Below are 15,751 nucleotides of genomic sequence, written 5' to 3'. Positions count from 1 at the left end.
GGCACTCAGATATGGTGAAGTAGAGACTGCTGGGAAGTCAGCCACAAATTATAGTTGATCTTCCAACATCTTCTACCTGAAGGAGCAGTTCAGGAGATTAAAATTAATGAGCCCTTCCTCAGAGCTGCTCTAGCTTTTGAAATACATTTCAACTCAAGAGATGGAAGAAAGCATCTCAAGGATTCTAAAGGAATTCTCGTGTGCTTTTGAAATTTGTTTCCTTTAAAGCTTAACCCTATTTGTGTTTCCTGGATTATTTTCATCCCTTTACTTTGTATCTGGTCTGTACACATTTTTTGGTTTTGACTGTTGTTTCTTGGGTCTGTCTCAATGCAGGACTTTTTGTTGTTGTTGTTTTCAGAAACAGTTTCTCTGTGTTGCCCTGGCTGTCCTAAGGCAGACTTGCTCTAGGCTGGTCTCACACTCAACCTGCCTCTGTCTCCAGAGTGTTAGGATGAAAGGCGTGAGCCACCATTGCCGGCCTAACTCAAAACACTTTTAAGAAAAGCAGAACCACCTCAGGACGATAAAAAGTGGCGACTGTTCCAGAGGCTAATCAATACACAGAGCTACTCAGGGTTTTGCTAGGGCTTGAATCAGGTTGTCAACTAAAACACAATGGGCTTTGTTGCTCCACTATAAAGGAGGAAACAGCAGTTTTTTGGCCTCCTCAAACTGTATTGAAGAGCAGGATGGCAATCCCAGACACAGGTTAGAGCTGTTCAGTATTTCCCAGCAAGTTAATTAGCTGTTTCTGTAATGAATGGAAATGTTCAGCAATTTTCTACTGAAGCTGGTCTCAGAACTTTAAGCTTGGAGGGTGGGGACTGTGTGAGAAAGGGGGTCTGTCAGGGAACAGAAATAGCGGCTTTTTGGCGAGAGAATCCAACACCAGTGATTTATCTCAGAAATCACACACTGTAATTCCAGAAAAATTTTATGAGAACTGGAACTGGAGGGCCTGCTGAGATACCTCACTATTTACTTGAGCGTTGAGTTACTTTGGGTTCAAAAGTCCTTCAGTAGGAAGCAGAGTATCGGCAAAATGACTCCCCAAGAAATGCCCAAGGTTCAGGTGCCCACAGGGAGTGGGGGGGGGGGCGATGGGCACCTTGTCCGGACGGGAACAGTCATGCAAGTGGGTTTGGCGTTCTTTGCTGTATCTGATGATTTAACACAGGGGTAGGGGAGGGCGAACGCAGCAAGGTGAAGAGGTTTGTGAGGAGGAACCCTGCTCTGAGACTTTCAATGGAGCTGAAGAGTGAGCGCGCCCAGCCAAGTGACAGCACGCCCCGCTACCACCGCTCCCCTCCCCCGCGGCTAGTCTCCAGGCAGAAGAGTCTAGCGCCAGCCCGTCCTCCCCCTCGTCACTAGTCCGGGCGGACCGAGCCACAGCGGGAGCCCCGCCAGTCTCCGGGCAGCTTGAGCTCCCGAGCGCTCGGCCAGCCTGTCAGTAACCGCCGTTTGCGCCTTCATTCTTTCTCCCCAACCCCTCCTCTTCCTCCTCTTTTCTTTTCCCCTTCTGCCTTTGTCCCGCTTAGTAACTGAGGTCCGACCAATCGCCGCCTTACCGGCCGGCGCCGGCTATCTTCTGATTGGCCCGCTGGGGGCGCGCAGCCGTCTCCGCTCCTCAGCTGGAGCAGGGCAGACAAAAGACGCAGGCTCGGGCTCCGGCAACCGGGATCAGCCAATCACCTTCTGCCCCCCCTCTCAGGGCTGAGCTCGCGTGCGCCCGGCTCTGACTCCTGGCGAGCGGCCAGCGCCCGGGCTGTACCATTCTGAGTGAGGCTGGGGGTAGGGACAAAGGTTGACTAAAGAGTAGAGTCTTACGCGGTGACAGGGAGAGTTAAAAGTCGGAGTGGAGGACTATAGTAGTAATTGTTTCTCAGGCACTTGACAATCTTTGCATGTCAAGATGGTGCGGAGTGGAAAGGACGGTCGTGCTATCGGCCGTTCCCCCTGCCCCGCACGGTTGGGTGGCGCCCCAGCGGGGGTGGGGAGGGAGGGCGGGGGAGGAGGTCCCCTCCGCGCAGTTAAAATGAAACTCTAGTGGTTGGAGCCCGGGCAGAGCGTGAGGGGAGCCGGCGCTGGCGGGGCTACATCTGCTACCCGCGCACAGCCGTGCTTATTGGACTCTCCAACGGGTCGCCATCCCGAAGCTGAGGAAGCTTGGGTTCCCAGCCTGACGCGAACAGAGCCTGAGTCCAAGTCCCAGAGGGAATCGCTCTCTGCAGACCAGTGGGACCCCGAAACTTGAACGCAACCCCCCTTTTTCTAGCCTTTGTCACTTCCCCGGCTTTTCCCCAACGCATTCTTTTTTTCCTCTTCTCCCATTCTCCTCCGAAGGACACAAAAGTGGCTTCCGCTGAAATATTAGAAGGCGGTGGGAGCTCTTCGCTTTGGAGAGCGATTGTGTAGGAAGGATTTTTCGGGAAGCGGCTTTTTAACACCACTGCTCTCTGCTTTCAGAGCCTCTCTGTAACCCTCTGAGGTAAAACCCCGTAGCTTGAAAGTTCGGGGCATTTTGTTGGGTGCTGTAGGAGAGAGGGGGAGGACCTTGTCCTCATCCCAATAGTTGGCTGGACTTGTACTGGCCGTTGGAAACCCCGAAGTACATTTCCGTTTGGAACTTTAGCAAATATATACATATATATTTAGATTTTAAAATATCAGGTAAAAGATATATATGCTTTCTATATATTTCCTGACGACCTGCCCCTGACAGCGCGATGTACAATACGGTGTGGAGTATGGACCGCGATGACGCAGACTGGAGGGAGGTGATGATGCCCTATTCGACAGAACTGATATTTTATATTGAAATGGATCCTCCAGGTATTTGGGAGCGAACTTTTTATTTTTATTTTGTAGATGGGTCTGATTTGTGCTTAACAAAATCCCGGTGATGTTTCAGGCCAGAAGTATTCTTGGGTGCGCCAGGTTCCGGATGAGGGACAGATTGCAGTTAAAGCTGCAGTAAAACTGCTCTGGCTTATACCTTTAAAGTTTGCAGTTAGGACCCTGGTCCCATTGTCCTGAGAAGGTGGGGGTGGGGGGAGAGGAGGGGGGAGGGAAGAAAGATCGGTTTTAGGTTTTGCCTTTGCATGTCATTCAGGTTTTTGACGGCCCTCCACTTTTTTTTTTTTTTGAATTTAAGATTTCTACCTGAAAGAGATGTTTTATAAACCATGCGTGAAGACAGTCTTTCCCTTTGTGGGAATTCCTTAAAGCTTACACCTTAGCGCAGTTGTCTGATTTGGTTCCTTGTATTTTACCTTGGTTAACTTCAGAAACTGAGTTGCCTTTGTGATTATTCATTTTAAGACTCCCAGTTTCTCTCATAGAAACCAAATGCCGGTTAGTGATTTTCAGGGATTGGGCGGTCTTATTCATTCACGGCCTTAGTCTGAAGTTCTTTTCCATCTGTACATATAGTCTCTTAGGTCTGCTTGCAGTATTTTATTACTCGTTAATTTATGGTGATTTAACTTAATTTGGGTGTCAGAATTGATATAATTTTGGCTCTTAAAAATAGAACCTTTCTCTTTCCTGTGAATGGGCTTATATACATGTATATGACAGGTTTCTGTATGTGAACATGTGAAATATATATAAATATATTTTTATTTGAGAGCTTTGTCTGAGGCCACTAGAGATATTTTGTGTCTCTGATAGGGAAGGAAAAAGAAAGGGAAATGAAAAAGTTTGTTCTTTAAAGTATGCCTCATTTTAGGTTATTATAGCTGTCAGATATTCAAACCTTCTTTGCAGTTACCGACAGTGCTTTATGTAATGATTTTGAATAAGCAGAGGGCCTTTGTAGTTCCTTGTGTTTATTGAGGATGAATTCGCTGTCTTTTAAAAAATGGGTTATAGTTAAGTCTACAGAATAACGTTTGTCATTAGGGAACCTTATTATTATAAGAATGTATTTTTGGAAACGTTTAAAAAGAATGGAGTCCATGCAAGTATAATGAAGAATAAATGTCTTGTAGAATGTATGTAGTAATTATTTCTTGTGTCCTTGTGAATGGAGACTTACCTTCTTTAAAAATTAGTGATAGCCTTAAAAACTAATACTAATATTGAATCACCCTTTTTGAAAACTCTTAATTATCACTAAGAATTTTTCTCTTTTCCTTTGTTTTAGAACTGTCTTGGTTTACTTCTGTAATTGTGGTTGTGATCCACATGCAGCTTTCGGTGTTTTGTAAAGTTTTGTATGATTTGCCACCCAGCTATTGTGTTTTCCCTTTGTTTCGCCCAATGGTAAAGCATCGCTTCTGTTAAATACATTTATCATTCATGTGTTCAGAAATCCAGTAAACCACTGTATCTCTCCTTTAATGAGTAAATAATGCTATATATCTGTATTTATAAGAATTATATGCACATTGCCTTGGGATCATGCTGGATCATATAGTATCTTGCCTTCCATACATACATACAAAGGGAATTTGTTGGGTGGGGGAGCTGAGTAGGGAGAAGGGTAGAAAATGAAGAATGATTGAAAAATTTTAATCTTATGGAAAATATTGGCCAAGTTGAGTTAATATATGATTTATTTATTTATTTTTGAGATTGAGTCTCACAGTATAGCTCAGGCTAGCCTGTAGCTCTGTGTGGTGTAGGTTGGTCTCTCAAACTTGCATTCCTTCTGTCTCACCCTCTGAAGTGATGAGATTACAGCCATGTACCACTGTGTTTGATCCAGAAATTATTGTTTAGAAAGCTGTTTTAACTATGCAAAGATGCGGGTTTTAATATGGTTGAATAGAAAATTCTGACCTAAACTTTATTTTTTATTGAAATAAACTTTTTGAGTTTAAGATGTTTATCCTTGAATGAAATTCTGTATACTAAATATTCAGAACACGGAAAATCCCTTTGTATTATCTTTTGTTTTGCATCCTTACTAAAGAATATGCTTGTTACCAATAATATTTCAAAATGAAACTGCTTTTAAACATGTTAAAACATTGACTGTAAAGTGAATTTTTTTTGTTATTCCTTTTTTTTTTTTTGAGGCACTAAATGGCTGGCATGGAACTAACAGAAATCCACCTGCCTCTGCCTCCCGAGTACTGGATTAAAGGGGTGAGCCATCACACCTGGCCTAAAGTGGATACATACACACATGTATATATATATTTTGAGAGTTTTATACATGTTTTGACCATTTCCAATCCTCTCACCAACTCCTCCCAGTTCCAGCCCCTCTTTCCTAGCCATACAATTTCATGTCCTTTTTTGAATATTTCTTAATGGAAATAATGTGAATGCCAACTTTGTTTTGTGTGATAAGTTAGGGTTTAGAATAAGTTAAAGTATTAGTAAATTATCAATGAGATGATTGGCAGAATGTTTGTCTGTCTTTTCTTAGGGTGGCAGGCTAGGAAAAAGTTCTTTCTTCCAAGACTGGTGAAAGTGTACTGTTTTCCCATTTGTCTTCTGTCTAGAATATAGTTTTTGTTTGTGGATGTTTTGCCTGGGTATATGTCTGTGTACCACATGCATGCCTGGTGCCCTCTGATGCCAGAAGGGGACATTGGATTCCCTGGAACTGGGGATACAGTTATGAGCCATGATGTAAGTGCTAGAAATTGAACCCCTGGTCCTCTGGAAGAGCAAAAAGGCTTTTAACTGATGAGCTATCTCTAGTCCCCATTATACCATCTTCTTGTTAAAACATCATGTGATGATTTACCTACAAGGATACAGTGATAAATCTTAAATCGTCCAGTGGTTCTGGGTGGTGGCGGTGGAGGCCTTTAATCCCAGTACTCAAGAGGCAAGCCTTTGAGTTCCAAGCCAAGCGTGGTCTACAGAGTGAGTTCAAAGACAGCCTGAACTACACAGAAAAAGCTAGTCTAGAAAAAAACAAACAAAATCTTCTAATTGCCTCTTTTGCTCTTTAAAAACAAAGTCCTAGATTTCTTACCCTTGCATGTGAATCCAGCTATTCTCTTTTCCTAATTTTCTAGTCCATTTTTCTTCTGGAGTCTATCATAGCTTCTGTAGATTTGTTGTTGTTGTTGTTGTTATTGTTGTTACCTGAATGTACAATTTTGTCTTCCTGTCACTTACTGGTCACTTGTCAAAAGTTTATGTTTCAATTTCACATCAGATGCTTTTTTTTAAGCCCCATAAAATACATTCCCTAATACCCTTTGTTAGAAGACATCCTTCCCTTTTCATTTCTTTTAGAGTACTTCTTAGATGGAATTTATCATATTTAGAGTTGCTACTGCATTTATGTGCATTTTGCCCTATGGAATTATCTTCCTACTTGGTTGGAAGTTTCTTAGCTTTTTTAGGGTCTTGGAAGTAGAAGACAATTTAATCAATTTATGTTGAACTAATGGACAACTAAGGAGAATTGTTTCTAGATTTTGGTGTTTTTTGCTTAAGGTCCTTGGTCACCTCATTACTTGGCTATTGCAATATCCTAACTTTTGAGTTAGTTTATTTGTCAGGGAATAATTGTTTGGAATATTAACAATATTTTGTATATTTTTATGTTGATTTTAGTCTGAACTATAAATGTAAAATTTTTTCCTGTTATTGCATTAAAAACTGTCTTCCATGTGGGTGGTAGTGGCACACAGTTTTCAAGTCTTTAATCCCAGCATTTGGGAGGCAGAGGCAGGCTTTGAGGCCAACCTGTTTTACAGAGTGAGTTCCAGGACAGCCAGAGCTATACAGAGAAACCCTGTCTCAAAACAAAACAAAACAAAACAACAAAAAACCCAAAATATAAAAAATAAATAAAAATTGAATCTAAGTAGGAGCTTAATATCTTTTTGAAAAATTAATTACATTTGTTGGTTGATTGATCTTATATGTGTGTGCCATGGTGCACCTCGGGCAATTAGAGGACAATTTACAAAAGTTGGTTTTTTTCTCATCATGTGACTCCTAGAAATCAAACTCAGGTTGTCAGGCTTGGCAGCAAGCACCTTTACTCTCTGAGCCAATTTTGTGGCCTGGGTTTGATATTTTAATGTTCCTGTATTTTGTGGCAACTATAGAGATAATGTTTACATGAAATGTGAAACTACCTTTGAAATGTTAACATTAGGGTTGGAAATACAGTTCTGTTGTTAGAATGCCTGTCTGGTATACAGGATACCCTGGGTTTGATCCCCAACATTAGGTAAACTGGGAGTGGTGATGTAGGTCTTGTAATTCCACTCAGGAAGATCACAGCTACATAGTGAGTTGAGACTAGACAGATATGAGATCTGTCTCAGAGAGAGGAAGAGAGAGAAAGAATAATATCCAGAGTTACGGTTGTGGCCTGGACTCAGCAGGTAGAAGTTCTTCCTGACAGTGTCCAGCCTGATTGACCCCTAGGATCCACACGGCAGAAGGAGAAAACCTGCATAACTTGTCTCTGACTTCTGCCTGTGCACTCCATATGTGTGCACCCACATATCCATGTGGGGACACATACACTATATAAGTAAAAATGTAGAATAGAAAAGAATAATTAAGCTGGGTGTGTTCCTGCACTCTTAAGAGATCTGCCTGCATCTGCCTCTAGCGTGTTGAGACTAGAGGTTTGTGCCACCACACCTGGGTTCAAGTTGATTTTGAACAGGTGATTCTCTTGCTTCCATTTCCCAAATTCTGGGATTACAAGTGTAATCACTCTTACTCAAATTAGTGTCATTTAGAAAATGATATTTTAATGTGAAATAAATGGTATAAAAGATATACCAATTTTTTTTTTTTTTTTTTGGTTTTTTGAGACAGGGTTTCTCTGTGGCTTTGGAGGCTGTCCTGGAACTCGCTCTGTAGACCAGGCTGGCCTCGAACTCACAGAGATCCGCCTGCCTCTGCCTCCCGAGTGCTGGGATTAAAGGCGTGCGCCAGATATACCAATTTTTATTACTTCATATATTATAGTTTATCCAATGTTGGTTCTTTAGAAGTGTGGTAACTCTTCCATTTGATAATGCTTTTTAAACTTGTCATCAATGTTTTGATACTAGTTTTACATTTTTTTTCTCAGAATGTAAAAATGTTGAACTATCTTTTTACGATTTTTGTATTTAACAAGATAGGTAGAAAAAGAGTTACAGGGTTGAGAATGTGACTTAGTTGTTAGAGTGCTTGACTAGCATATAAGTCCTAGATGCTATGTCTAGCACTGCATTAAGTTGGGAATACCTCCAGCTCTTAGGAGGAAGAAGCTGGAGGACTAATCAGAAAAATAGGGGCATCCTCAGCTACATATTGAATTGGAGGCCTGCCTGGGATACATATTTGATTACTCTGTTACAAAGATTTAATAAATGAATTTAAAAAAGGAATTACAGATATGTTTGTGACATGATATATTTTTTTGTTTTGTTTTAAAAAATACAGCATACTCGGGCGGTGGTGGCACATGCCTCTAGTCCCAGCACTCGGGAGGCAGAGGCAGGAGGATCTCTGTGAGTTTGAGACCACCTTGGTCTACAAGAGCTAGTTCCAGGACAGCCTCCAAAGCCACAGAGAAACCCTGTCTCGAAAAACAAACAAAAAATACAGCCTGTGCAGAAAGAATACAAGCGCTAGAAATAGATGATATAAACTCTAAAACTAGCATTGCTTCTTTTGTGTGTTTGTAAATTGCTGAATGTGTATGTATATGTATAGGTCCATGTGCACACGTGAATGTGTGGAGGCCAAAAGTAGACACTGTTTTCCTTATCTTTTGAGAAAGGTTTCTTACTGAACCTGGCACTCACTGATTGGTTATACTGGCTGGCCAGTGAACTCAGAGGATCTCCCAGCTCTGTATACTCTGCCCTAGAGTTATAGATGTACAAGATAACACCTGACTTTTTTTGTAGGTTCTTGGGTTGAGAACTAAGGTCCTCAGGCTTGCAGGCCAACCACTTTACCTACTCAGCCATCTCCTCAGCGGCATATTATTATAGACTCAGTACAGCTTTATGCTTCCTTTGTACTATTTCTTTTAGCCAAATAGCTATCCTTATAAAGCAGATACTTTGTTTCACTTTATGAAGGATACCAAGACTTAGATAGGTTTAAAAACAAGGCTCAGGCAGGGAGGTGGTAGCGCCAACACGCCTTTAATCCCAGCACTCAGGAGGCAGAGGCAGGTGGATCACTGTGAGTTCAAGACCAGCTTGGTCTACAAGAGTTAGTTCTAGGACAGCCTCCAAAGCCACAGAGAAACCCTGCCTCGAAAAAACCAAACCCCCCAAAAAACCAAAGGATCACAGCAAGTAAAAAAGTGGGCGTGTCTGCCTAACTCTAAAGTCCAGACTTTTGACCAGCACCTGGTACTGAGTTGCTATGTTTTTGATTTCTTTTTTCTCTTCCTTGTAAATTTATCCTGAATTCTGCATCTAGGTTGATCCCACCAAAACGTTCTTTTCACTGTGTTGCTATTTTACTAACAAAAGCTGATAGTTTATTACTTTTAAACTAGGTATGGCTGACCTTTAATAATACAGTGCCAGTTTACACCTTTATTACTAACCTGCCTACACTCTTCTAGCCAGATTCCTTGTAGCCCAATAGTCTGGGTATATCTTTTTATTTCTGTCCCCAAGCTTTTGCTTATACTGCTTCTTGTGTAGTGCATACTGAGTACCATCATGCCTGCATCTTCAAAGCATGATCCTGTGCTAGATATCTTTCCTTTTTAAAACTTTCTAGTTTTAGAGATTCTAGTACTGCGTGTTTTTTGTTTGTCTTAAGCTTGTTATCTTTATATGAAATTATATTTCCTGAATGTAATTTCATTTATTTCTCTAATAAAGTGAGCAACAACTTCTTTTTCTTTATATTTATCTGAGACAGTCTCACTGTGTAGCAGGATCTAGAACTCCCTTAGGTAAACTAGAATGACCTTGAGCTCATTTTTTACCTTCTGAGTGCTGGGATCAAAGGCATGTACCACCAACCACATCCGGCTCGATACCGTAAAATTCTTTGTGTGGCTCATTTCGTTTTTCTTTTCTTTTTGGAGTGTGTGTGTGTGTGTGTTCTTGCTGTGGATGTGTACATGTTTGTGCATACTTATGCATATCTGTGTGTCTGTGTATTTGAACGGTAGCAGCTGACATTTGGGTGTGTTTCTAGTTCACTTCCCTTCTGTCTTCATTGTTATTCCTACCTTCCTTGAGGCAAAGTCTCTTAGTGAATTGAGAGCTCACTGATTGGGTGGATGTGTGCTTCTCTGGGCCAGACTGGGAGCTGGGGGGGGGGGCGGGGTAAACAGCTGCTCCTGGCTTTTAGGAAGGTGTTGGGAATCTGAACTCAAGTCCTTATGCTTGCTAGGCAGGTCCTGTGAATGACTGAGTCATCTCCCCAGCCCCTGATTGTACATATTTGTAAGTGTATTTAAAGAAGATCATCTCTTCTAATAAGTGAGACAGCAGTAGTCTAAGTTCAACCATCAAGTCATACCATTGTGTATGTACCACGCCAGTGTGGAATCTACCCAGTGATCTGGTTTTGAAGAGTGAGAACAAAGCCAAAGGTAGTACCATCCACCATTATCTAGCCTTGGATGTCCAGAGCATGTAGCCATGTAATCTCGAATTGTATTAATATTTTAAATTTATTGATATTATTGTTAATTGTTATTGTTATTTTTATTATTACTGAGGCAGGCTTGGTGACAGACACTTTGACCCACTGACGCTATGTAGTCCTGGCTATCCTGAACTATGTAGATCAGGCTGGCTTCAAATTCACAGTGATCTGCCTGCCTCTGCCTCCCAAGTGCTGGAATTAAAGGTGTGCATTAGACCGGGCGGTGGTGGCTCATGCCTTTAGTCCCAGCACTTGGGAGGCAGAGGCAGGAGGATCTTTGTGAGTTTGAGACCAGCCTGGCCTACAAGAGCTAGTTCCAGGACAGCCTTAAAGATACAGAGAAACCCTGTCTCGAAAAACAAAACAGGAAAAAAAAAAATAAAGGTGTGCATTAGCATGCCTAGCTAAATTCTTTATTTTTAAACTTATGATAAATTTGCCATGATTCAAAATTTATAATGATTATACATTTTTTATCTTATTGAAATGAATTGCTTTTAGCCTGTTCTTTTTTGCCTTCTATTTGTTTTACTTTGTGTGTGTGTGTGTGTGTGTGTGTGTGTGTGTGTCTTACATGTGGTGATCAAAAGGCAGCTTTCAGGAGTTGGTTCTCTTCTTCTACCCTGTGGGTTCAGGCTTGGTGGCAGGCTCCTTGACCCAATTAGCCATTTCTCTGTCCTTAGAGTTTGTTTTTTGTATTTGACTTTTTTTTTTCTCAGACAGGGTTTTGCTGAACAGTCCTAGTTTGCCTAAAGCTTGCTACAAAGACCAGGCTGTCCTCAACACACTGAGATTTTCTTGCCTCTGCCTCCTGAGTGCTAGCATAAAGATGTGCACTACCATGTCCAGTCTCTATTAGATTTTTTGAATTTCAGTTTTGTAGTGAGATACTTGGTGTGGTATAATTTATTAATAATCAATTTTCTGCTATTGGGATATGCTTCATAAAAATAGTTACTGTTTTCAGGGCAAGTTGCATAGCTGATTCAAAATGGCATAAGAACTAAAAATTTATCTTTCCATGTAACAGGCTTCAGGGTTTGTTCATTTTAGCAGCTTAACAGTTTCAGTCAAAAACTCATTTTGTTCAGTTCATATACTGCTCTAGTCTTCCATGCTTGAGATTGGCTTAACCATCAGGTTAGTAATAAAATGGTTTCAGTGATCCCAGACAAGCTCAAAACACAGCTTCTAAAAGAAGAAAAATGTCTGTTTTTGTGCCTCAGTTTTCAGAGAGGAGACTCCAGAAACCTTTCCCAGACTTCTTTCATGTCCTTTTGCCCAGAGTCAGGTCATAAGCTAGTCCTGAACCAATCACCGTAGATCACCCTTACACTAATTGTGTTCCTGAAAGTGGAATGGTGTTGGTTTCCCCCAAGGCATACTGTTGTAACCTGGAGGGATTCTATTAGGAAGAGGAGGAAATGGATGCTAGGTGAGATATCAACAATGGCTATGACTTGGAAAACTATAGCTTTCTTCAAGATTATCTTTGTGTTTGTACATAAAAATTATTAGGAAGTTAATTTTTCCTTTTTTTTTTTTGTTTTTTTTTTGTTTTTTCGAGACAGGGTATCTCTATGTTGTTTTGGAGGCTGTCCTGGAAATTACTCTGTAGACCAGGCTGGCCTCGAACTCACAGAGATTTATCTGCCTGCCCCTGCCTCCTGAGTGCTGGGAGTAAAGGCATGTGCCACCAACACCGGCTATTTTTTCCTCTTTTTTAGAACTAAAATTTGGTGTTGGGAAGCCTGTTTTCACTGAGTTAGAGTTCACAAGGCCAGATAGTACATATTAAGAGTTAAACAAAAAGACAGTGAGTTGAATCAGTGAAGAAGGGCATTTGCTACCAAGCTTGGTGACCTGAGTTTGATTCCTGAGACTCACATGGTAGAAAAGAGTTACTCTCCAACTTCATAGTTGTGCTGTGGCCGTGGAACACACAGATAAATGGATTAAAGAACAAAGAAGGGCACTGCAAGGTTGCTCAGTGCATAAAGTGCTTGTGCAGACCTGATGGCCTGAGTTTGATTCCCAGAACTCACATAGAGGTCGAAGGAGAACTGACTCCATGAAGTTGTCTTCTGGCCCTACACAAGTGCTGTGGTTTGAATGATTTTACACACAGCACATACACTTAATTGGCACACCAAATAAGCTCTCTGGGTCACCAAGTTAAAAAACAAACAAAAAAACAAAGGTGTGTTTGTGCATGCTTTTAATCCCAGCACTGCACTCAGGAAGCTGAGGCAGGAGTTTGAGGCCAGCCTGAACTTCATTGTAAGAAAACTGTAAGACATTTTCCTGTTTTCTTGTCAGTTACTATAAGATGAAGGTAACTTCTCTGGCTGATATTTTTCTCAGTTCAGGAATATTAGGTCTGGAATAAAGTGTATTTGTATAGCGACTAAAAACATGAGAGAACATTGCATAATTATGAACTGTTTTTACATTTTAATGTGTGTATGTCTCTGGGTGTCTATGTGTATGTGTGTGTATGCATGCATATGCATATGGAGATTAGCAGACAACTTGTGGGAGTTGGTTTTCTCCATACGGTCAGAGATAACTTTACCCATTGAGCCAACTCAATTGACCATAAACTTCAAAGTCTAAAGTAAATGAAGTAAACTTGGAGTGGGTTATGATTTGAATACTAGTCTAAAAATTAGGACATTACTATAAAGTAAGTTGTAAAATTATATCTTTTAATTAAAACGTATGGTATACCTAAAAATTGGTTGCCTTTCTCTCCAGTATATTGGAAACTATAGAGTCTATATCATAGAGATAACTTTACCCATTGAGCCAACTCAATTGACCATAAACTTCAAAGTCTAAAGTAAATGAAGTAAACTTGGAATGGGTTATGATTTGAATACTAGTCTAAAAATTAGGACATTACTATAAAGTAAGTTGTAAAATTATATCTTTTAATTAAAACGTATGGTATACCTAAAAATTGGTTGCCTTTCTCTCCAGTATATTGGAAACTATAGAGTCTATATCATAGGATGTTTAAGAGAGTTGGCTTTGGATTAAACTGCCAGAGTTGATAATGTGTCTCTGGGTAAGTATTTTCCCCATATAAAAAGATGGTGGTGAGTCTAGGGTGATAGCTCCATTGGTAAAGTACTTGCTTTAACAGACATAAGGACCGGGGAAAAAAACTGGAAGTGGTTCTAATCCTTCAGTAGGGTAACTGTGAAAGTTTATTGCACATGTGTGTGCAAGTGTGTTCATATGATGGTCAGAAGGCAGTCCTGGGTGTCTTTCTCGATTGCTTTCCACATTATCTCTCATTGGACCCAGCACTCACTGGTTAGCTAGGCTGGCTTGCCAGTGAGCTCTAGAATCCCTCCTGTCTCTCCTTCCCAGTGCTGGGAACACAGGAGTGCACTGCCATGCCAGGTTTTCACATGCATGCTGGTGACCCACAGTCAGGGTCCTTATGCTTGTGCAATAACACATTACCCACTGAGTCATCTCCATGGCTCATACTTTTGTGTATTCACTGATATTTTTAACAAATGCTTGACTGCCAGACACTGTTGTAGGTGCAGCAGTGAGAAAAACAACGGTTTTCATGTGGGGACATTTTGGGATGAGGGAAAAGAATCAACAAATTCATAAGTATAATATGTAGTGATTATGATAAACACTATAAAGTAATACCAAAGTATAGAGTCTTGAGTGGGGGAACTGATATATTAACTGGTTGGGCAGGAAGGCCTTCCCTAAAGGAAGTGAGAAAGCAAGCATGTAAATATATGGCAGATGTGAGAGCAGGGGAATTTGTCAAGAAGGTAGAATATCTAATATCTTACCTTGAGTCAGGACCATCTATGTTAGTGACATACTCAGGGATCACATGGGTCAGTGTGACTGGAGTAGAGTGAAGAAAATGTATAAGAAATAAGATGCAGAAGAGATAGCTCAGTGTTGAAAGCACTTTCAATGCAAGTGTGAGGACTTGAGATCTGGTCCCCCAAACAGTAAACCTGGGCACAGTTGCATGGATCTGTAACTGCAGGCTCCTATGACAAGCTAAGAGCAGAGGTAGAGTTCCTGGAGTGCTGGTATTAAAGGTGTGCCTGTGTGCCCAGCAATAAAATTAATCTTAAAGAAAAATAGATGAAGACAAGTAATGATATTAGGTGGTAGAGCATCTTGTTATGTAGAGTACTGTAAGCCACTGTAATAATGTTGACTTTAAAGCTTGAGTGAAAGCCAGTGAGATAGCTCAGCAGGTAAAGGCACTTCCTGCCAAGCCTGTCTATTTGATCTCTGGGACCTACATGGTGGAAGGAAAGAACCAATTCCTTGAAATTATCCTCTGACCTCTACACAATACTGTGTTACACCTGTGCTTGTGCACAGGAACACACACATGCACACAAAATGCAATGAAAAAACTTGGGTGAGTGAAAATCCATCAAGGTGTATTGAATAGTAATATCCGATAGCTGCCTGAGGAGAGTAGATTGTAGAAGTAGAGAGACTAGAGGGGGCTGTGGAAGTGATAAAACAGTAGTTGCATTCTGAATATCATTATTACCAATTATGTGGAATGTCACTTCAAACTGTCTTTTTTCTAGTTTCTTAGTTCTATATTTATTTACATAAGTTAATTTAAAATTAAGTAAAACTATATATTTTACTATTTTTTTCTCTCTTAAAGTGCTAGTAGAGGTATATTTGTCCTTAGTTATTTTAAGAAGAGTTACTATAAATTATGATTATAAACAATTTGGTATAAACCTAGTTTGTACTCTACTTTACTTTAAAAGGTAATTTTAAGAGACTGGAGAGATGCCTCAGATTGGCTGCTCTTCCAGGGGACCTGAGTTTGATTATCAGCATCTGCGTTGTGACTGGTGCCGCACAACTATTGGTAACTCCAGTTCCAGGGGATCTGACACCCTCCTGGCCTCCAAAAACACCAATCATGCATATTGTACATAGGTATACATGCAGGCAAAATATCAGTAAAGACTTTAAAAATTATTATTCTTTTTTTTTTTCTTTTGGTTTTTCGAGACAGGGTTTCTCTGTGGCTTTGGAGGCTGTCCTGGAACTCGCTCTGTAGACCAGGCTGGCCTCGAACTCACAGAGATCCGCCTGCCTCTGCCTCCCGAGTGCTGGGATTAAAGGCATGTGCCACCAACGCCCGGCTTAAAAATTATTATTC

At 40.9% G+C, this 15,751-nt stretch overlaps 1 protein-coding gene across 2 annotated transcripts in view; it reads left to right on the top strand.

The window, feature by feature from the left end:
• LOC101831400 (phosphatidylinositol 3-kinase regulatory subunit gamma) overlaps positions 1–15,751 on the top strand; it is a 125,998-nt gene that overhangs the window by 41,518 nt on the left and 68,729 nt on the right. Inside the window, exons 1-2 of one of the 2 annotated variants that reach the window (XM_040756920.1) lie at positions 2,047–2,491; positions 2,726–2,835. The exons of the other annotated variant lie outside the window; for it this stretch is intronic. Of the exons in view, the coding sequence (XP_040612854.1) occupies positions 2,730–2,835 (106 nt within the window). The 5' untranslated portion in view covers positions 2,047–2,491; positions 2,726–2,729. Of the gene's footprint in view, positions 1–2,046; positions 2,492–2,725; positions 2,836–15,751 lie in introns of those variants that run through there. 2 annotated transcript variants of the gene reach the window in all.

The sequence above is a fragment of the Mesocricetus auratus genome, unplaced genomic scaffold, assembly GCF_017639785.1.
Source record: "Mesocricetus auratus isolate SY011 unplaced genomic scaffold, BCM_Maur_2.0 Super-Scaffold_100014, whole genome shotgun sequence".
Lineage (NCBI taxonomy): Eukaryota > Metazoa > Chordata > Mammalia > Rodentia > Cricetidae > Mesocricetus > Mesocricetus auratus.
Note: the sequence above shows the minus strand (reverse complement) of the source record. Positions and strands in the feature narration are given on the sequence as shown.